At 40.7% G+C, this 24,357-nt stretch overlaps 1 protein-coding gene across 11 annotated transcripts in view; it reads left to right on the top strand.

Annotated features, from left to right (window-relative positions):
- Positions 1-24,357, top strand: part of LOC122784154 (neurexin-3b) — a 279,349-nt gene that overhangs the window by 66,714 nt on the left and 188,278 nt on the right. For 9 of the 11 annotated variants that reach the window (XR_006362148.1, XR_006362147.1, XM_044049274.1 and 6 more), the window contains exons 7-10: positions 953-976; positions 2,696-2,857; positions 14,126-14,564; positions 18,691-19,074. Coding sequence is in view for 9 of the 11 variants with exons in the window: in XM_044049274.1 (XP_043905209.1) it covers positions 953-976; positions 2,696-2,857; positions 14,126-14,564; positions 18,691-19,074 (1,009 nt within the window). In the remaining 2 variants the exon portion in view is untranslated. The remainder of the gene's footprint in view (positions 1-952; positions 977-2,695; positions 2,858-14,125; positions 14,565-18,690; positions 19,075-24,357) is intronic. The other 2 variants (XM_044049273.1, XM_044049270.1) reach the window with 1 other exon arrangement.

Here is a 24,357-nt window from a genome sequence, read left to right as displayed (position 1 = left end):
CTGCGCTGTTTGTATAGAAAATAGACTTTCCTTTTAAAGACAGAGGGACTTTGCTTTAAGGCTGTACGCTAATGTAGTTCAAACAACTCAGATGATTGTGCTGCGTTTGAGGGCGTCGGGTGATTTGACCGCTATTAACCACTTTCTTGATATAGTTCAAAATTAGCTGGGCGTTGTGTGTTGGGTGCTCTGTTTTAGTGTTAGATAAAAAGAGAGGATTACAGCAATGAACCCAGTGCTTTGTGGAGTTAGTGCCGTCTGTATATCATGCAGTTGTTCACCGTCCTGTCCTGGGTAACCTTTAGTTTGTCTACAAGCCTGAGCCTGAGCACTTAGTGTTGCTTGCAGAGCATCACATCGAAGCAAGTGCCAATTTTCTGACATCACTGTCAGTCAGCTTTTGCCCCACAGGTTAGTAAACAGTGTTAGTCAAAAATCCCGACAGTATATCTCACAGTCTGAGAGCCCAGGGTTTCGCTGGGTCTCTTATTTCTTTCCCTTCTATCTACCGATCTGTCTATCTTTCACTCTCATTTTCTTTCCTCTTTGAAGGGAACTCTTTGACAGACTGAGGGTGAAAAACACTACAAGTTTTGTTGGAATTGAAGTCATCCTATACAAATTTTGATCTGAAAGACCCTGTACGTCACAGTACAGTCTTTCTTTTTTTCCATTTCCTCCAGGACACCGATATAGAAAATTTGGCTAGGATGGCCACAGCGAATCTTTTACAAATCTGACAAATCATGTAGTGTTTATTCACCACATCACTAACTCATCCATGTTAAAAGTCATTTTTTTTACTACTAACCGATATCTAACCAACTAATGTACTAACTAACATCCTAATTCTTCATCGTTGCTTTTGGTTTTTGTTTTCTGTCCATCCTTATTAACAACCTTTTTTGTTCACTATTCTTTTGATTTCCTTTCTTCCCCTTTTTCTGGAAAGCAATCAGGCATTGGACACGCTATGGTAAACAAACTACATTGTCTGGTAGATATCATTCTTATTGTCTTTTTTTTGGGTTTGCCGTGTGTCCCCTCCCCCTCTCTTCTTTTATTTGTATTCTTTGAGTTCCATCCTAGACACTCTTATCAAAAAATGAGGAGATGGGTTTGTATTACCAGGCAATTGTTTCTTCGCTTCTTATCAATTTTTTCCCCCCTGACCTGCCAACAACCTCCTTCTTTAACCCACAATACCCCATCCTGTTTTTGTTTTTTCTTTCACTTTAGCTTTTACTTTTTTCCTCTTCGTTTCTTCCACATTACTACAGATTTTCAACAAGTAAAAAAAAAAAAAAAATCTACTTCTTTGCCTTTGTCAATAAGGCAACTTTTTTTCTCTTTTTTTTGTTTTTTGCACAAAAAAAGTCCCCATTTTTTGTGAGGACTGTCATTCAGAACTGACAGAAGCTTACCACAATCCCAAAGATGGTGACCTCGACACCGAGCCCTAAAAGACAATCTACCAAAAAATGGCAACCCTTGACTATCATTGCGGGAGCTCTGACAGTTGTTTCCAACTCACAATGGCGCATGGCATGCCCACACCTCATCAACCTCTTAACTCCCAACTCATACAACCTCAACCCTATCAACAAAAATAACCACTAACACTCTAATTCACTTTCCACCTATCACTGTATCACTCACTCTGCCCTCCCCCGTGTGTGTTTTTGTGGCACGCTGGTGAAAGTGGTGTTTGTGTGGTTTGGCCAACCTTGATCAACCCTCACGCCTGGGCCCATATGCAGAACATTTCAAAGAGCAAGCGCACTGATCCTGGATCGGTTTGTTCAGTGACATGGAAAACATGCGACTCCATGACACTTGAACCTGACATCAAAGATCAGCATTAGCTTCTCTGAGAGTGTGTTTGACTATGGGCTCTGGTCTTGATTGTGCATGAGCATCTGCACCCCGTGTGGCCTGCTCCGGCTTTGCATGGCACCATTGATCCACTTACTCCCTTAAATGTCCAATTAGGTGTGTTTAATTTGCCTTCTACCAGTGATGACCTTGGTTTGCACATTGATGTGGTGTGAAAAGCCTCCCTTTGTTTTGCATGTGTATGGATTTATAAATGTCGAGGTGAGCGAGAGAGAGGACAACGCGAGAGAACGTGGGACGGATGGTGTGAGAAAGGACGTGCGTGTGTGCGAGTGTAGGCGTGCGTGCACACGTCAGTGTACCTGTTTGTGTCCTCATGCGTGTGTACTGTACATGTGTGTGTCTGCAGTTACCAGATGAACCCCGAAACTAAGACAAGTGCAATCAATTTGTCCTTGGTTTGAACATTGTACTAACCCTCCCCTCAACCTGAAGTTTCAGAACCAAACCCAGGATCCATTCTCTTACCCCCATCAAAGATAAAGAAAATATGCCTGTCCCATATTTTCTTTACCTGTCCTGTGAATCCTATGGCAAATTATTCCATTAACAAAAATCCAAACGCTGTCTGGTCCAAAAACAATCCGCAAGCCGCAAGTTACTGAACGATTCTGTTCAAGAAAAAAAACAACATAAAAAGGTCAAATGAGAAAACCAACCTCCACAGCAGAACCGAAAGAAACGTTCAAATAGCTCATTTTGAATGCAGACCAAGGAAGTAAGTGTGTTTTAGACACAGCATGGGATCAAATACCAGACTGTAATGGCTGGGCTTTGGCTATGTGTTACCCCTCAACAGGTGACTATCTCCGTTGATGGAATCCTCACCACCACTGGCTACACCCAGGAGGACTACACCATGCTGGGCTCTGATGATTTCTTCTACGTGGGTGGTAGCCCCAGCACGGCGGACCTGCCGGGATCTCCAGTTAGCAACAATTTCATGGGCTGCCTCCGAGAGGTAGGAGTGACTGAATACAGATGTACACATGTTGTACTAGATGTTCATCCCAAATATTGTGTCCACATTTGCATCAAATTCCAGTTTCTCCATCGGGGATTAGTTGTCATGCACTCAACTGCTTTATTAGTGTTTTTCCCAGCAGGGCTGCTGTTTTGAAGACATGGAGAAAAATAATGATCAGCCTACTTTCCCTGAGAAGGAAATGAAAAGGGAGGAAAATAAAATTGCATTATCAATTAAAGCTGCTGAGCTGGCAGAGGGCGTACCAGACTTTTCAGTATTCCCTTACTTAATGTAATTCGTAACACTTACACCAGTTTGTGTGTGAGAAAGTATCCCAAAATTGCTTCTGTCACATGTAATTTGCAGCATCAGCTGGAGAGTGCCGCTAAAACGCCTCCCCATGGGCAGCAGTCTGAAAGAAATATACGCCTGTGATGAAATACGAAAAAGTGCTGTTGTTTCGAGACATTTATAATGCATTTGTTGGCTCTCCGTGCCCTGTTATTTACATTTTGCTCACTATTACTTATTCTGCAGCAAGTAATGATAATAAAGGGAAGTACGGTGACTCTTTAGAGGTGCGGGAAAAAGCAGTCCGCCTCGATTCCTTCTGTTTCCGTCTTTGAGATTTCATTATAGTTTTTCCTTTTTTTTAAAACTTGAACTATACTGTGTCACAGTGCAGAACCACACGAGAGTATATTGTCATCATCAGTTGTATGTGATCATACATGTAGCGCTCTCATGACTATGCTGGCTGATAACCACCCACATTGTTGAAATCTGATTAAAATCTGATGAATTATAGATCAGGTGGGACGGATCACATTCGTTACTACTACTGTGACTGCCCTCTCGAATGGCTCAAATACCAGTTTGCATGGTTCATCAGCAACAACGACAACAACCGAGAACATCTTTTTTGTGATGCGGGACGTGTGTAAGATAGCGTAAGATTTACCATTATTGATCCCACATAAGGGAAATTCAAAAAAAATTAAAGCTACCCCAGCAAAGATTTAGCTTTAGAGGTATGTATCTGAATTTAGAAGTTCATTTTATATCTTTGTGTGGTAACATTAAAACCCAGATGCTTAGACTTTATTTACTGTATGAGGTTATAAGAGTGTTGTACCTGAGAGGATTGCAGTGTTGCCACACACACACACACACACACACACACACACACACACACACACACACACACGTGGTAGTTTGTAATGTTATAACCACACAACTTTCTCTATGTTTCTTCTATAGCGTTGTTTGCATCTTGTGTCACCTGGTGACATTCCCACTCTGCACACGGAGAGCGATAGTTTTATGTCAAGATATACACAGCAATATTGTGCTAGTAAAGCAAGACGTCAAGCAAGCTTGTTTTTAGATGAAAGACACCATACAAGTATTGTTTCATCAATTGTGTTCCTGTAGACCAAACAGAGACAGAATAATGACACACTGCAGCTTTTACCTGCTTGACTTCAACCCAGATAATGGAAACGTGACCAAAGAAAGCCACATGTGTTGTATTTGAAAAGCCCCCATAATAATTTTCTAAAAGTTACTAAAAGGACATTAATATGCAGCCTTGTCTCATCCCCTCCATCCTTTTAATCTATTTATTTTTTTAACTTCCATTATACTGTATTTTTTAAAGAAGAGGCAATAAATTCTATGGAGCCCTAGTCCAGCACCTTCTAACATTCCTTTCACATAAGCTAAACTACCTTCTTTCAAACCGCACTATGTGTTTGGAGTGTGTGAGCATATGCTCGCACACACACACACACACACACACACACACAGATGCATGTGCTCGAGCGATGACTTGGAGAAAGTCACCTTGTCTGCACTGTGTTATGTTTCGGCTGAGTGGCTCAGGCTCTTGTTCCTCCAGTCATTACCACATTGGCGGAGGCGTCCCGTATCTGTCTTCGAACTGCCGTGATACTTTGTGTTTTTATCTCGCTCATAAACACACACGCAACCATGTTGTATAAAGAGATGAACATTTCTGGCACTGACCCAGCAATGACTTTACTTTTACCTACAGGCTTTATGAATAAATAATTTACATGCCCTGTGGGTTTTTTTTTTTGTCAAGCGCTCTATCTAGTGCAGCGAGAGTCGACCACTAATTAGATGGTCAGTATGTAAATGGGGGAGTGTGACTTGTCATGTGACTTGTCATATGTCCTTGTACTGACCAAAACAGTATACAATAAGTTAATAGTAATGATATTAATCACTCTATTTATGTCACACTTTTCAAAACAAGCTCACAAAGTGTAGCAGAATAACCCTAGAATAAATAATGACATTAGGGAATGAAACTCTTCACAACACGAAGACAACAGATGATATAAAATGTATTAAAAGACCCAATAAAAGCACACTTGTAAAAGTAAGTTTATAAAATGGAGTCCCAGACTGAAAATACCTGGCCATCCTCAGTCCTCAGTTTAAGAGGACCTTTAAATGAAGACCTCAATTTATGGCCTGACTCGTAAAGTAAGAGGAGATCAAAAATATATTTGGGAGCAAGACCAAAACATGCTTTAATAGTTGTCATTAAAATGTTAAAATGTGTTGGCAGGCAATGAAGGGAAGCTAATATAGGTGTAATAAAGTCTATGGCACTCGCAACATATTTCCTGACTTGTGTCACTCTTTGACCTCTGATAGTGGTGCTTATCACAGAATTTAGAGTAATGTGAACCTATTTTAGGGACAACATGTATTGTCCGGTTAAACACTGTCATTTTATGGTTGTTATTGTTATTTAAATACTGATTATAATTGCTGTATCATGATCATTGGTGTGGGTCATGTGTTTCAACCCTCGTATAAATGTAGTCCAATACCAATTCACTCAGCTTTGGAAGAATGGACTCATTTCTGGGATTTTATATGAAAGTGAACAGAAATAAAATAAACACACGGAGGGACTTTAAGTATAACATGAACAGCCGCAGTAATGATCCCCTTGGTGATCCACAGCCTGTGTTCTAGGATCTGAATGTGTTGGATTTCATGACACTTCTGTATTCATGGTTGTGTTGCTGCCAGACAGGGTAGGAATTGTTGTTTTGCACTTCCTGACAGCCATGGTAGTCGGTCCAGGATAAAGCATGAAACATAAATGAGCAGTTGTGCCAGTACAGCAGGCCCACTAACACATCTGAAGCACCAAAATAGAGCAAGCCTCATGCCACTGTTACTCCACCTGAATCGTGGTTGTCAGGGAAATGTTTCCACGTCCACCGAGTGATGTACAGTATTTATTTTTTTTACCTAAAGCTATCTGTTAGAATTTTTACTAGGCTATGTGCTATATGTGTTTTGCCTAATTGTTTATTTGATTGTGCCTCGGGTTATTTGGTTTATGTCGCCAGCATTAGCATAGTGTATGTTTAAAGTTTAATTCACTAGCCTTGTAAAAATGGCTGAGGCGGACACAATTGTCAGAAACAATGGGTAACTTGTCCAGAGACCATTATTTTACCCTAAACCTCACTCGCTTGTACAGTTCTCGGAGTAATCAAGCAGTCAAAAGTACAGTGAGGTTGTTAGAATTACTTTATAAACATTGAATACAAATGAGTTTATACGCAATCGCACTATTATATACATTTTCTGTAGACACACCTGGCAATTAAGATTTAACATTAGCTGTCATTTGTCATTGTTGTCCCTGCAAATGTCTGAGGAAAATAAATGGTGTTTTAGCTCCTACACCCTAAGATGATCAAAGCTTAGAGAAACATCCTAAACAGTATCCATTTACACGTCATAAAATCAAAATCCCCCAAAAAATCAGCTGTCCCTGGGTGATAATCCTGTCGTGTAGTCTTTAGTGACCTCTTTTCACGTCAAACTAAGTTATTTGATACACTCTTCACTCATAATGCAGCTTTAATTATATGTCACGGACTGTGATACCGAGACAAATGTACCTTCCGCGTGTTTCTAATATTATCCAAATGAGCGTGACTCAGCATGAGTTGGCCCTTGAGAGCGTGCATTGGGAGGATGGAAACATGGCGGTGATTCACCGTGTGGCTGGATGGTGGTAGTATTGTGTGGTCCTCAACTGTTCATTATGTTCTGCTGCATGACGCAGACACAAGGCCTTATGCTACACGGGACCGTGGAAATGAAACAGCGGGCCATGTGACCTCCTTTCAATCACAAATCTCTTTGATCAATCCATTAAGCCTATCGTTGTTTTGTTTTTTATGGACTGGATTTGTGTAGTTACCCACACACACACACACTCTCATCTACACATACTCTCTATGCATCAGTTGTTTTTGTCTCTCTGAATATCTCTTTCTTTCCTACCCTATATTTATTCTTTCCTGTCCTCTTTGCCTCTTTCTTTGGATTCAATACCCTCAGGAGAAGACAGAATGATTCAGCAGACTGTGGACCACTGCTTGGCGCTCAGTAGCTGTGTGTGTGTGTTGTGTTGTGTTGTGTTGTGTTTGTGTTTCAAAAGCTACGGAAGCAGAAAAGTTACTGCAAGAGTGATAATAAAAGAGATAATAAAAAGGTGATGGATAAGTTGATGGAGCCCTGCGTTGCTACAGTGATACCCCACTGGTCAAACTGTGTTGAAAAGGCATTCACTCCAGGGTCAAATAACTCTGCAGATAGATTGTTATTCGATTGGGCTCTATTCCTCACAAAATCCTGACTCATTTCCAGAGCAACCATATAAGACGTATTATGTTTTCGGCCATTACCACAACAGCTAAAATATTTTTATTTTATTTCATCCATCGCATCAAATTGAAAGACTGCTTATAGGCGGTCTGAAGTAAAAGGTACAAAAAGTTGAGAACTGCTTCATTAATTGGCAATGGCAATACAGGTTCACCCATTCATTTCAGTGTGAAAGAGGCTTGAGAGAATACATCCTTTTCACTCCTCTCTGTCCGCAAAGAGAGATGCTGTGTGTGACCCTCACAGCGCTTCCCTCGCTCAGTCTCCACTGCACTCATGTGCGCCCAAAGGCCACACGGGGATGTCATCCATACTCAAACACAAAAGCCACATGTCCCGCCCACGCTCGTGTTCCGCCATGTGGACGGCAGCGTGTTACAAAACCGAGAGGCAAATCCGCAGCTGCCTGTGTTCAGCGTGACACAGCCAGTGCCTTCTCCATCGTCACCGTTAGCTCTCACAGTATGCGACCCCCTCCTTCTGGTGTCAGAGGGCACCTACGTGTTACCCCTGGTGCTGTGCAGTAGTAACACGCATGAAACCCATGGGGGAGGCTGAGGTATGAGCTTTCATTTCTGGTGAGGGAGGAGAGGCGCTTGATGATGAGTAACCAGCAGGGAAAGAGATATTGCAGTGAAGGAGGTGTCAGTGTTTGGAGGGGAAAAAAACAAGGGAGTGCCTAATGAATTGTCAGCAGGTGGGGAATGTAAAAAGGAAACCTGATATGGATGCAGATAAAGAAAGAAGGCACACAGAAAGAAGGCAAGGGACCCATATTTGGCATTTGACTGGGACACTGTCGTCATCAATATTGTATTAGTCACCCTACTAAATTCAGGCAGCTCTTGTTTTAACCTCCAATAAAAAAATCCAAATGCCAACCCTATCTTTTTTAATTATGGAGTTTAATGGGATGTCTTCTTCATCTTTCACCTTAAACTGGTTGATGCTAAGCTGTGACACGTCGTTGGTTTATTGGTAATTCCGTACAGCAACCGCAAAAACCAATATGTGACAGTACAAAACTCTGGAAGACGTTTCTGAATATTTGAGTCACTGTCCCAGTGAGCACAATTACACCTAGAACAACGGAAAGCATACGAGATCCACGATGTACTGCTGAGCCAGAACTGTGCTCCTTCACACAGCTATAAACAGAGACGATAGCTCATTATCTTTCAATTTTTGAAGTCTCTGTCATTAACACTGTGCCACACTATACTACATCTGAAATACTCTGAGTCACTTTCCACAAGGAAAAAAAACAAACCACGTGCACACCCACAGTGTACACAAATACTTCCAAAGTTAAACTCTAATTTATTGAATTTGCTTGAATAGCAGTCAGTTCTTAAACTCACTTTGGCAGTTGATGTTTTTGGAAATGCAGTTGGCTATGATGTATTTTTAAGTATCTGAAAATGTTCCATATAAGGTAAAAAAAAAACAAAAACATTATTTCTTTGATTTTTTTTTTTTTTCGCACATAAAATGAAACTCAAAGTGAACCTAAACAAAAAAAACAATGTAAGAGTAGCAGAAGGAGAAGTAGAACACCATGAAAATAGTCACTGAATATCTTGGCAAAACATCACCAAACCACCATCTACTCCTTACCAGGAACCACATTCAGTGATGGAGACAGCTCAAATATAGATACTTTCATCCTGTGCATATGGAGCCATGTTTCACTGTGCTATATTTCACTCTGACAGCTTATGTGACAGATGTATCACAAGTAGAAAATGACAGTAAAGACAGAGAAGTAACACCGGTGGAATCTTTGAACGTGACACTTGATGTGCAGTGTCTTGGAGGAGACAGTGGAGGTGTGACGACAGAGGGACAAGTTGTATGAGAAATTGTATGGGCACATTTGTATGACATCTTTAGCATGTTGTCCTGCTATATTCCCTCAATTATGAAGCCAAATAATAAATAATGGACCCAAATTACACACAAAAACATCCCTGGCATGCCTCAGGTGATCTCTAGTTGGCGTGGGACACTGGTTTCAAGATATACCACAGTTTTTAAATAATCATATGGGACCTGCAAAAGTTGCCTACAGTGTGAGTTGTTGAGTAACATGACCCCACCCCCCTTCAAGTAGGCGCAAGGGTAGCTAAACCCCGTATTCCGAGTGCCTGATTTTGAAAAATGCCAAGAAGTGGGCTGAGAGAAGAGAGAGGGTAGCATTTGACACCAGCTAAATTATATAATATATATATATAATATTATCTTCTCAATAGCTCACACTGCGTTTAATGCGATGGAGAGGGAAAGGCTAAGAAGCGACGCCTCTGGTGGCTATAAAGGGGGGAGGAGTCTGTGATGATGAGCCTTGCACTGATTAGTCAAGAGGGTACCAGTGCAGCAAGAGTGGACAAAGAAAGCAAACAGCAAAATTTGAATGTAGTAGCTGGCGACGGATCGGAGATGTTTATCACAAAATGTATCATTTCAATACAAAACTGTGGAGATCAGGTACTAGATTGTTGTATACGCTGGTTTGCACCTGGAAAAAAAGTGGTTTAGTTGCTCTTTAATGGTACAGTGGTTGAAGGAGGTGACATTTTGATACTGTGATATTTTTGCTTAAGGTTGTCACACTATAAGAATACGATACCATCCCCTGCTCAGTCTCTAGTGATATAGTGTATGGTCTGTTGGTTTTATGTGCCGAGAAGATAAGATGTGAAATATCCAATGCATAAAACTCTACTGCGATAAAATATTAATGGAATATGATTTCTTTTAGAGAGTTGTAAAATGACATGTAAAAAAAAAAAAAAATACCAACCTTAAGACTGAACAACTGGAAGCTCAAACCAAAGCAGGACAATATTGTTTGTAATCCGGATGGACTCACTCTCATATTGTTACATAATTGGATCTCGGCTATTATAGATATTAAATTCAGATTCTTTGTCAAAAGAAAAAGACTGACTATTAGAGCTGGTGATTCATCCATCAGTCATTTAATTATACTGTTAACATTGATCCGTCCCCCAGGAAGTTCTTGTTGTGTTGTATATGCTTCTGTGTGTGCAGTTACATCTGTGAATATGTATTTGCATGACATGGTTTCCTGTGTACGTTTGTGCGTTTGAACAGAGGGCCCCATCTGCAGTTTTTCTCAAGCACCTTGTGTGTCTTTGTGTATGTGTTTGTGTTTTTATCTTCAGTCCACTTCATTGGACTTACCCTGCTTCTTCATTAAGATTTGGGTTAAATCAGCAGCTGACAACAGCTGTGGCCGAGACCAAGAGGACGTGCGCACTGATCTGAAGTAGATTAGGGAGGAGATTGTGCACGACTATATATTTGTGCTTGTACATTTGTGCGTGCGTGCGTGCGTGCGTGTGTGTGTGTGCGTGTGCTCGCCCTGTGCATCCTCCCACCTGCCCTTCCCTCTCCCGGCTCCATGTAGCCTTACCAGAGTCGATCAATACACCGTCCAGATGCAGAGATGAAAGATCGTGGCTTCATGGAGTCGTTACAGTCCCTTGTGCTTGCATTATGAATGGGCCCCATAAGGCTGCTGATAGACCATGGGATGGTGAAGCCAAGCGCAGGCATAACAAAGGAAAGGATGTGGTACACGTAGCCGCGGTAGTCAGTTCCTCCTTTACAACATCATTTCGATTAACTTATTGATCAGCCTGCAGCAGAACAGACGAGATCATAATCCCAAAGCAGATTGGAGGTGGTTGATTGTAAAATTAGTGTGTGCCAGTACAATGCTGCAGTGCCTGAAAGAGTGTGTAAAGACTTTCCTCTGTCAAGGAAACTGAGAGTGATGACAAGTGTGTTGTTGCTCTGATGGAACATTGTGTTGTAGACTTTAAAGGCCCTTAATTATTCCGTCCAAAAAAATATGTCTCGCAGACAGAGACTGAGTGATGTGGACCTGAAGCAAGTTGCATTGATTTGCATAGAATGGCATAGTGGTCATCACAGTGTTATTAAAAAGCCACACTGCAAATGAGAAACACTAAAGCATCTCTTATTGTGTAATATTCAGTTTGTTCCCATGCCCTGTAAACTAAAGGCTAATGTGAAATGCAAGGTATTTGGCTGCAGACGAAAACATTGCTGTTTCAATGAGTGATGGTCTTTGAGCTTTAGGGCAGCTGTAATATTGTTGTGAAATATCATTTTTTGCAACAATCGCTGTGTTTTTTTTTCAAGTAATATGTTGAAAAGTGGCTGGTGGAGAATAAAGAATTGGTACATGACATTTGTCTAAAGAGAATCTCATGGCATGACGATGTGGTTAAGGTATTGGTGCAATTATTGTGTCCTTAACAGACTTTTAGCCAAACACAATATAGATGTACTTGCATATTTCAGTTTTATTTACTCTACTTTGGAATAAAACACCTGATTTATCTAACTCCCGAAACAGTGTAGGCATCCAACAAACATTTATTTGTTTTCCTGGTTATGTTAAAATTTCACCTATACTGAAAAATGGAATCTTGAATGTTTAAAACAATTTTATTTATTCACCAAAAATGTTCTTGATCAGCCTCTCAACTGAGATTTTTTTGTGGTGTATTTGTTTGAGGGGGAAAAAAAACTAAAAACAGTTACAGACATTATTATATCCTAAATTATGAAATGATGTTTTTATAGTGTAGACAAAATGTGGGTTGTAAACGAAAGTAAACAAGCCACTATTACTGTGGCAGCACCTTAATCGTAAGCCCTGCATTACACATTTTAATGTAATGCTGAGAATTACATGTCCTGATTGCTTTTGCCAAAACTTTTTGCAGACACTGTAAAAAATTGTAGTCTCATGTATTCAACATTTTTACTTCACGGCATACGTCAACAAACGAACATGTTACCACAGCCACAGTTGTAACAAACAATACCTTTTACTTCAGGGGTAAACCAAGAGAAACTCCTATATTGTGTTACTTTAAGCCTCTGCTTCATTACAATTTGACGAATCCCAAATAATTCTGGATGCTTTGATCATACTTTGGCTGGCCATGGTGCATTAGAAATGGATCTAGTGAGAAACTCATGGTTTGATTCGAGTTTAATAAAAGATGCATTTTCTTGCAATTACTTAATAATTTATCACTTGGTCGAACAAATTCAGTGCATAAATATTATTTTCATGCAAGGGCCGTATAATTAACAGTGGCTTGAGACGGAATAATATTCACATTTGAACAGGCTGCCTTTCTCAGAGAACAAAAAAGCAACAACACCAGATAAAGGCATTACATGAATCAAAAGATGGTATTAATAATCAAATAATCAACACATGGAAATCACAGTCCTGTGCATTTCTAATGTAGCTTCCTGTTCACACAGTAATAAATTGCAGGTCGACGCACGTTCATCTATCTACATGATCTCCATTAGTGTGGAGTGTAAAGAGTAGACTGTGCTTGACAGTGCGTGTCATGTGAATAAAGTGTGTTTGCTAATCACATTGACAGCTTCATCGCGGCGTTTGTCCTATACATAGATGTACACATGTGCACAAACACACACGCAATTGTATTTTAAAACCCTGTGGCACATTTAATCAAGATATCTCCATTTGTTTTTTTAAAATATTTTTTCCTTTCTTCACAGTTTTGTTTTTCTTTATTATTAAAGAAGCATCCCTCTTTCCCGTCAGTCCTGCTTGCTGCTCAGGTCACCTGTGTTGATTTACTGTCAAATCTTCAAGGATTATCAGTAATCCCACAGCAACAAAATCTGTTTGCTGACAGCTGTGCTCTCCCTCTATCAGTGTTGCCTTTCCTGCACACTCACTGCCCTATATACTATAAGAGGCCTGTCTTCCTCCTCAATAAGGAAGAAAAAAAAAAACATTAATTTTCCACTTCATTGGATTCCAATTGACAATTCTCTGCTCTCCTTTTCTGTGGTATTTTGTTGTATTTGACTGTAATGTGGCGCTGCTTTCTGCTTGTATGGATTAGGGGGTTGAGCTGAATTTATGGCGAGTAAATGGGTATGATATTGGGCGTATTCTCACAGGGTCATGGATACTCCTGTGGGGGCCACCGTCAATTGATAAAGCGCGTTGCTTTAAGAACATTAGGGGCGATGACTCCCCCAATAATTTAGCCATTGCTTGTCACGCACTTCACCCAGTCGGCAGGTGTTTCATCAAATGAAAACGCAGTAATGGATTTGTGCACAATCTCCATTTCACTGTGTATAAATTGAAGTCAAAATAGAAAATGACTGAGAAACAAATTGGGCCCCCACACACCTTAAGATATTAGTTTTATTGATCCTGTTGTCCTTGAACCGGCAATATGTAATTTCAAAAGAGAATGATGCTATTAGAGTATGACAGTATTTGCACTGAGAAGTCATTCTACCCTTTGCTGCACTGGCAGATTATCTCAGATATAGTGAACGGCGTAGAAAACAAACTTGGAAACTAATTTGCATTGGCATAGAATCGTAATCTTTACATTTCGGGGCATGTCATGTATTGGTTTAATTATACAACAGTGTATATTAACCGATGCACTTCTTCTCCAGGTGGTATACAAGAACAACGACATCCGCTTGGAACTGTCCCGTCTCGCTCGCATCGTTGACCCCAAGATGAAGCTCCAGGGCGACATTGCCTTCAAGTGTGAAAATGTGCCCACCCTTGACCCCATCAACTTCGAGACTCCTGACTCCTACCTGGCCTTGCCAAAGTGGAACACCAAGCGCGTGGGCTCCATCTCCTTCGACTTCCGCACGTCTGAACCCAACGGGCTGATTCTCTTCACCCACGGGAAGCCCCAGCACCGGCGGGATGTTAAGGGCCAGAAGAACAACAAGGTGGACTTCTTTGCTGTTGAGCTGCTGGATGGGGGGCTATACCTGCTGCTGGACATGGGCTCTGGGACCATCAAGGTCAAGGCCACACAGGCAAAGGTCAATGACGGGGCCTGGCACCATGTAGACATCCAGAGAGACGGTCGCTCAGGTAAGAAAAGAGGGGAAAATAAGGGGAAAATATGACTAGTAACAGGGAGTTTACCAAGAAGTTACTAGTTAGCCAGTGTTGTCTGCCACTGTAGCCCTCCCTGTAAAATGCAAACACACGGGGAGACTAAAACGAGACGAGACACCAATTCCCATGATCCCACGCCGCTTTTCAATGTAATTGAACTAGGTCTTTTGTTATAGTTTTGATTGAGAGACCCCTCGTGGCAAGAGCGACACGCTGTGCGTTTAAATTCTGTTTAACATCACTGATCAGAGGCCAGTTGTTCAAGTATTGCTTTCATCGCGGTGCTTTGGCAGCTCATTCCATCAATAATTCTCATTTCCCTCTGTCACACACAAACTAAAGCACACAATCAAGAATGGCTTCAATCAGAAACTGAACTCTCGGCTTAATTTAAAACGTGTGGCCTGTGGCCATACGTTGTAAGGATTTATAGGCAGAGACATAAGAAATAAAGCCCCACTACTGTACTGTATATCCTAAAATAATCACGTATACAATAGTGATGATTTTCTCTGTTAGTATAGATGTAACTTAATTTGGAGTGTGTCATCATTTGTCGTGTCAAACAATTTTGGGGAATTCATTGAAAAAAAAAAAAGCAATTACTGTCATTATTCCAACAATTGAGTTGTTGGTGAAATTCAATTTCAATTTATTAATTTTTCTACTGACAGATAAATTAATGAACCAACTGAACACAGCAAAAACAAATTGCCTTTTACACTATGTTAGACACAGAGAACAGAAGCGTTCAACCGCATCCTTTTATCAAGTTTTGTCATTCTGCGATGTGAGGATTAATGCTTCTTTTTTTAAATTTTTTTTTAATAAAACAAATACAGCACTACAGCGATTGCTACACTGCAGATTCACAGTTTAGCCACCACCAGAGAACAGCACCAGAAGGGAGTCAGATATAATCATATCACTTATATGTATTCCACCTTTTCTTTCCTGCAGCACATCCACAGAATCATGTAAATGTCTTCAACATATTCATTTCTGCAGTGATTTATTGCGCGGATAAAGTCGTATCTCTCTCTCTTGATGGATACGTTTGCTACCCCATCACTTTCTCCCATTTGTATGGCATCTGACCTCAATACATGGCCAAATACACGGAGAGCATTAGAAGAAGATTATATTAGAGAGAAGGGGTTCGGAATTTGTGTTGCCCTGAGCTCCAAAACCTGCACTATCTCTGCATTAGTTGGGATCCTCCAGAGGACTCGCCGTGTTAGTCGGCACTACAGCCTGTGTTATATATCAGGTTAGAGCAGCCAATTTAGCCGTGTGTCAGAGCTCGCTGCTTTGATTAATCACCGGCACAGCCCCAGTGCGATAGCGGGAGTAGAAAGTAGGATTTTCACGGGGAAAAAGAGGAATGAGACAGATATATGGATACCAGACTGAGCGATGGTTAAGAACGGGCATAATCACACTTGTGGCTTGAGTGAAATGATAATAAGAGTTGCGAGTGAATTAAGTTTCTTGTCCACATGGAGCTGTAGCTCTCTGTCTGGCTGCAAGGTGAATTTAATACATGTAAAATGTGAGAAGTCAACTCGCATCACAGCGTATTTTACAGCTAAAGGCTTTATGGACAAGGTGTTACAATAATGACCCTCAGTCACAGGGATAATTGAGACATAAAGGTAACATATTACAATGAGAGATAATCAGAAGGAAATATATATATACAATTTATTTCTGTACAATGCAGGTGCACCAGCATTTTTATAGAACATTTTATAGTTTATATATATATATATATATATACATATTTATTTTTAAATCAACATGATTTGACTACTATAGACTATACTACTACTATATATCATCTTTATTCTGTAACAAAACATAGTTTTCATCAGTTTCCACCCTTATATCTCTCTCTTTGTAACCCGACAGAGAAAAAGGTGATACATTAAAACCCTGTGAGTACGTAGGTGAAATGCACAGCTTTGAAGTGTTAATAGAATCCTACTGAGGCCTCGCAACATGCTTCTAATCATTTTGTCTGTGTATATTGTAGCGTTTTGGGAGATAAATGATGGACTGAAAGTAGGATTTATTCTATTCTGTTCCACTGATTGAGCATGTGTAGTAACAGCATTTCAGGTTAGGGCTGTAAAATCTACTGGTCGATAGTCAATACGTTCAGGTTCAACTCAAATTCTGATCATTCGACTTTTTGCCTAGTTCATTTCATACAGTCTCAGGTTAATTGGATTTCATCTGGAGGAATGTACCAAGTGCTAATGGGGGTGTTTTCAGAGCACACCTTATTCCACAGATCACAGCGTGTCTTCAGAGAACACCCCCTTGTTGTCAGTATTTTGGATTAGCCCAACCCACAGGAGACAGAAAGACTACAGAACGTCCGGTAGTTTTATTTAACGTTGAGCTACAGTCAGTGCTCCTCTAACTTCCATGTCAAAGACATCGCCACTGTGGCGGCATTTTACAGAAGTAGGTGGCGATAAAAGAGTCAAATGCAAAGTTTGCCAGCAACAGTTTTCACATCACAGCTCGACTACAAACATATCATATACAAACGGTAAGCTAACTTGTCTTCGTTATGTTGCTCCGTACGTTTTGAGTACACGAGCACATCAGAATGGGCATATTTCAATGTTTTAGTCTAATAATCATTGATCACTAGTCTTTGGTTGTTTATAGCCGTAGTATATATATATATATATATATATATATATATATATATATATATATATATATATATATATATATATATATATATGTATATATATGTGTGTGTGTGTGTGCATGTATATAAATATATATATATACAAGTATATATGTGTGCGTATATACTGTATATGTATATGTAGATATATATGCGTATATATCTATATATATACATACATATATGCCACTTTTTACACCATCCTAGTAGAGTTTCATATGTGTATGTAGATATATATTTGTATATATCTATATATGTATATATATATACATACATATATATGCCATTTGTTACACCATCCTAGTAGAATTTCATATATATGTATATGTAGATATATATTTGTATATATCTATATATGTATATATATATATATATATATATATAGATATATACATACATATATATGCCACTTGTTACACCATCCTAGTATAGTTTCGTATATGTAGATATGTATGTATATATATAGATATATATACAAATATGTTTCATTAAACATAACTTTATACCGTAAACATGCCCTGTAGAAATATTGAATGAACACAGTGACCTTGTGTCAGTGTGCTGGCTATTTTGTTCTCTGCCCTCCATTCTGTAATTGTGTGACTCAAATACAGCGTCCCCTGAAGACAGTCTTTCAAAGTCATTCATCGGTGTGGTTTAGGCTGCCAAACACAGGTCACCAAACCTGCACCTTTTCAGACCTCATCTCGGCGCAGACACAACAGTGCTGTGCTATTTCCGTTGGCTTCTTTCCCAGCTCTGCTGCCCATGTGACTCAGCTCACACGCTCACCTCTACATTTGTTGGAGCGTTTGAACGAAAACTTTAATAAAACTCTGTCTGTCCTTCTCAGCCTTCATTTTCAGTGATTTATGTTGTTGATTTTATTATTCTGCCTCTGTTTGGCCTTCATGAACAGAAATGTTACAAAAAAAAAAAAAGATTTCTGTCAAGCGGACCTTACTGAAACATTCGTTTATGAGGTAACAACAGCCATTATGCACAGTTATAGCATTACATTATTGTTTATACTATCAAACTGCTGAAGATATACCCTAACCTGTGTGCAGCGCTAAGGTTACTGTTGCTGATGTCTATTTTGACAGAAAACAAATTGCTTCCTGTGTGCAGCGCGGGAATGTGACCAGGCAACAAAAGATCGAAACACTGCTATACTGGGAAAAACAAAGAGAGTCATGTGGCGCTGATAGGCTTAATTGACATTGTGGGAACTCGTATGACAATGGTCATGTAAAAGTTACGCGACACAGCTTTAAAAATCAAATTTATGCATGTGCATACAAGTAAAATATATGGCATGTTGACGTGTACGCTGCATTTTCTTAGCGTCGTATCCTACTGGTATCTATTAATGAATTTTTCTCTCCCCAGGCATCATCTCAGTTAACAGCCGCCGGACACCTTTCACAGCCAGCGGGGAAAATGAAATCCTGGACCTGGAGGGCGACCTTTATCTGGGTGGTCTGCCTGACAGCCGGGTGGGTTTGGTGCTCCCCACTGAGCTCTGGACCGCGATGCTCAACTACGGCTACGTGGGCTGCGTGCGGGATCTGTTCATTGACGGCCGAAGCAAAGACATCCGACAGATCGCTCAGTCCCAGAACATGACCGGCATCAAGCCTTCCTGTAACAAGGTGAATGGGAAACAGTGCGACAGCAATCCCTGCAAGAACAGCGGAGTGTGCAAGGAAGGCTGGAACCGCTTCATCTGTGACTGCACCGGGACTGGATTCTGGGACAGTACCTGTCAGAGAGGTAAGACTCTCGATGGTCCTTTTCCTAAATGAGCTGCTTGTGTTTTTTAGTGCTTATATTGATGATTGTGTCTTCGTGGGTGCTTGTTATAGAACTTACTTCAGAGGCTACAGCTGCTTTGCTGTGTTAGTCACTGTGAAGCAGTGCTGCATTACTGTTTATTTAGAGGACAAGACTTCAATAAAAAATGGTCTTACAACGCTGGGATCGCTTTTATGCTCTCCAAAATATGAGTGTAAAGTAGCAGTGACGTAGCCGCTGCCTGCCTGCTGTTACTTTTAGCAGCAAGTGGACAATGCTCTGTTTCAGCACAGAGGTCGAGGTGTGACTTGGGACACTTGAGGCACACTTTTCTACTCCCCAGTCTCGTTGGGGAAGATTCTGATGTGAAATCAAACTTCCTTCTCGTGGTGAAATGGGCTCTCTTTGTCAGGAATTTTAAGAGATTGGACGCATTGAGTTTTTTTTAAGACACCGGCGATGGGTACACACTTCCTGTGAGAGTTCACTCACTATTGTTCAGATTGGTTTTGACTTTTTTTGGACTGTTTTGCAGAGGTTTACAGGGGTTCTCACACGGGCATCAGGTTATATCCTAAGGCCAGTGCTTGCTGGAGGAATAATGGGTGGCCGTGTAGGGTGGCTACATGATAAGGAATTGTTCATAATGAAAGAAAGCCAAATGAGAACAAGGATCGATTGTCTCTTATGTTGAAAAGGGCCTATTATATAAAATATTACATAGAGACTTAGGGGGAGCCCGTTACCGTGCTCCTAATAGGTTGTCCACACTATGAATTAAAGGTCCAGAGTGTAACATTTAAGAGGGTTTAATGGCAGAAATTCAATATGCTATGCATGTGTATCACTTTAAAATAATAATCCGTTGGTTTATAAAGCCTTAGAATATGACTATATTATAAATACTTAATCAAGAGTGTTTTAAGTGGAAAGAACAACACCCTTTCTCCACAGCAGTTTCCTGACACACTTGTCTTCTGTTCAAATCTGCAGTATCACACCTTAGATGCCACTTACGTTAAGTACTGGACCTTTAAAATCTGAACACAAAAACAAATCAAAAGCACATTTTCGAAAGGCACACTGACAAATAATAAAAAATAAACGTTACGTGAACACGAATGCCGAGTGCATGTTCTGCCCTTTTGTGAAAGAGACATTTCCAGTGAGAGCTGAGTTTCGGAGTTGGGGCTGTCTGATGGCATTAACCTTGTCTTAAGCGTCGACTGTTGTATCTATTTATGTTGCAGTCATGTGATGCTGTATCTGCACAAAAGGGAATAAAATGGAAACAGTGAAGAGCAAAAGGTGCACGGGCAAGGAAACACTCCAACAGAGCCCGTCTGTCTCACTGGCCTTCCACCCACAGAATGAAAACATGTCATTAACTCTTCCTGCAGTCCTTACACTTCCCGTTCTGTATCTCTGCATTCAGCCAGTGCTGTTGCTTAGGGCTAACCCAAGGGATTCTGGGTCATCCCTCCAGTTCTGCAGCTGTAGAACAGAACTTTGCAATTGATTTGCACTTCAGATGAAGAGACTCAGTGGTGAATCCCACTGTTGTCAGTTTATGTGTTTGGAGGTATGTTTTGTTGCTACAACCTGAAGCTTGGTATCAACCGTTCCTGCTGTTTGTATTCAGATATTTTATGAACATACAATGAACTTTCTTTGTGAAGGGGCAGCCCACCAATTTAAAAACAATATACTTTTACTCTTCAGCGTCCAGAGGAGAGTTCTAAACTTTTTAGAAAATGATACTGATGAGTTGTGTTGTGTTTGCCTTTCGTTAGTTTGACTGAGCTGAGTTTCAATCTTATGCAAGAGTGAGGCGTACGGTGTCTTTTGCATGTACGAATACATTATTTTCAATGGAGACGCACATCAGACACGCACACAAATGAGAGGGATGCAGTCACGTTGCACTGCTGTTGCAAAGCTCCTGTTTTTCTGTGTCCACATCGCACTAAGAGGAAAATATCTTCACTTTTTGGAAGACAGCAAGAGCCGTCAGGGTGTTTTTGATATTTGGGGCAAAGATGTAGGTATCTAACAGCAACAGTGTTTTTGTAATGTAAAAATGAGTTCAGTGCAACTGCAGCAACTTCAGTCACCCCAGCAGCTCCAAGGTTAGGTTGCTAAGTAATCACAGATGCAACCCCACGAGAGCCTTGGTTAAAAGCACCTCTGGCTTTCCATTTTAAACATTTTAAGTTTAAATAAATACACTTTTATGTGTTCAATCAACAACTTCTGCTTAATGCAATGTACATTTCAAATATTCTAGTATTAGAAATGTTAAGTTGAGATGTTAAGTTTAATCATAGAGTTGTGCAGAAGAAAAAAGTTCCCCCTTTTCCTCTCGGCATTTATTGTTTCCGTCTCGCCTTCTGTAGATAAAAGTGTCCTTTGCGCCTCCATCCTTCAACTGTTCTCCTGCCTTTCTCGTTAGTTATAATGGTCGTGGTCAGCATGGTTGGATTTTCTTTTCAACTTCCTCCATCTCAGGCCTGAACAGCCCGACTTACTTCAAACAGAGCTCCCGTTAGTGTAAAAGCACAGCGGTTCAAAACCCGCCGAAGCCCTCACAGTTTGCTGAACTGCTCACTTTCTCACGCACAGCGAAGCCAACCACCCTGTGGAGGAACCTCATCTGAGGATGCTTGTGTCAGCAATCTCATTTTCCTAGTGACTACCTGCAGCGTACGACAAAATAGAAAGGGTTTGCAGCATGGCCGAGAACAAAACTGAGAGCTGTGGTTTGTAGCTACCTCTTCGAGTCGTGTAAACACTCGCATCACTTTCTCTGCGGTCACCGTTTCTTGTGAATGAGAGCTCACCTATCTGGGAACGATCCATCCTTTCCTTCTGCTGTCAGAGCGATTTTGGGCTACATGCTGCTCCACTGTTTGATCCCAAGCTGCGGCACATGGGGGAGATCCCAGTCTGATAACACCGGGACGTCATTATCTACAGCTGCATTATCCGAATCGAATAATTGCCGTCACAGAAAGCGGCGGTCCCCAAGATGATGAAATCGCTTTGATTTGAAATGTTGGCTTGGAAATGACTCGGTGTTTTCTTCATTTCCAAATCATTGTGGAACACAGAGGAACACACTGAACTGTGTCAGTCGTGCTGGTGGATGAGGTTATACGCTATTCCCTCTGCTCTTTACTTTTATGCGGCCCCTGCAGTTCCCCCCCGGTGACGATATCAAACAGTGTCTGAAATGTATTCACACATGACTGTAGACGGTACAACAGAGATTCGTGCTTGATGAGACAGCGGTTGAGATGACAGAGATCTGTGCTCCCCCGTCGACTGCGACAAAGGTTATACATTTACATCATAATGATTGGCTTTTGCTGGTAAATTTCTGCAGGAATGTAAATAAGCTCCTTTGTGTGTCTTTATTCAAAACATTTTGTTTGGGCGATATTGTTTAATTCTGACAGAATTTCCCTGGGAGACACTATTGGCTTTTGTATCTAAAGTTCTAAAGGCAAAGACCTCTTTCGTAGGCAGAACCGAACTCAATATACATAACATGTACAATAGCTTCTCTCTTTTAATATTTTGTGAGCACTTTTACAATTTAAAAGAAGGTAAAATCCTTCTTGACTAAACCAATTGCTGTCATGTCACTGTGAACCACCATCTCTATGTGCATAAAAAGAACCGGTTTTATTTCTACTGCGTCTGTTCGTGAAATGTGTGAACTGTGACCGTCATTCTGAGAAAAAATTTAACATTTTAATAAATAAAGACAGTGGAAACTGTTGAGTGATTGGCACCTCGCAGGGTTTGAAGCAGACCTTTAATATGTATGCTTTTAAATGTAAATGGTGCATTTGCCTTAAAGATTTCACATTCATTTCCCACTACAAACACCGATGGGTGATAAGAGAGTCAGTATTTCATCTTGCTGTAGAAAAGGAATTGGTCTTTAATATAATTTGTAAATTGAATTGACAATTGCCTCCAAGTACATCCTTCTAACAAATATTTTCAGCCCAGAGGAACAGTGCCGTGACAGGATCCTTAATGCTTATTATTTTTGCTAAATAAAGAATTCATTCTATTTGCACAACAGGTATTTCCTACTTTGTTCTATGTTAAAATTCTACTAGCGTCTAACTAACTTTTAGATCCTGTGCTGCCCAGTGTCTACGCTGCACACAGGAAGTGATTCGTTTGATGCCAAGACAAAAGGAGGCAATAGCAACACTGTGCTAGTAAAGTATCCGTGACTGCGGTGCATGCAGGTTCAAATTATGAAATGTTTTTTGCCCCGCCCCTTGTGCACACAAATGGTCCCGCCCTCAGGTCTGATAGTATACAAAAGTCACCAAAACTCATACACTGCAGCGTTCACCTGGTCCTACATTAGTAAATGTGGTATAGATGTACTACTACAGATGTACTACTGTTGAAATACTGTTAAAAAAAAACACGTGGAAATCGTCTCAGCACATTTTGCACTGCTGATATTTTTGGAACTCAAATAATGGAATCTCCAGAAATGTCTCCGGATAATTTCGTCATATTTGTATTAACCACAGCACACTGCTCTGTGTGATTTCCTGTCCTCCACAGGGAGGTAAAAAAAAGCGAGTGATTTTCTACTCTGTTTACCGGAAAAACAAAAAACCCACTGACAGATATTCTGGCTTGTGTGATGAAATCAAAGATCGCACCGGGTGATAACCAAGAGACTGTCCTCAGTTTGCTGCACTAGTTTGTTAAACAGATGTCATTATATCTTCTTTCTCTTTTATTTTTGTACCTTATTTTTTCTTCCACCCCTCCTCTTTCCCACACACACACACACACTCTCACTCCATTTGGCGTGCCTTCTTTAACCCAGCCCGTGAGACACGACAGCACCTGTGATCAGAGGTGTACCGTGGACACACACAAACAGATGTCGTGTCAGCATGGTAGCCAGCCACTGTGTGTGCGTGTGTGTGTGTGTGTGTGTGTGTGTTATGAATATCATCACATACTGAATCTGACGTATGAAAAGCAACAAATATTATCATTCTCTGCCACCGCATGGCTCGGTGTCTGTGCTCTGTTTATGTCTGCATCCATCCACATGATTAGGAATGCCTTTTATTATGACCACCAATGCTGGTGCGTGTGTGTGTGTGTGTGTGTGTGTGTGTGTGTGTGTGTGTGTTCCCACCAGTCAGGCAGTGTCACAGCACCATGCAGGAGTGTGATAGCGGGGCCCTGGCCCTGATAGACCCCTCTTGT

The sequence above is a fragment of the Solea senegalensis genome, linkage group LG17, assembly GCF_019176455.1.
Source record: "Solea senegalensis isolate Sse05_10M linkage group LG17, IFAPA_SoseM_1, whole genome shotgun sequence".
Taxonomy (NCBI): Eukaryota; Metazoa; Chordata; class Actinopteri; order Pleuronectiformes; family Soleidae; genus Solea; species Solea senegalensis.
Note: the sequence above shows the minus strand (reverse complement) of the source record. Positions and strands in the feature narration are given on the sequence as shown.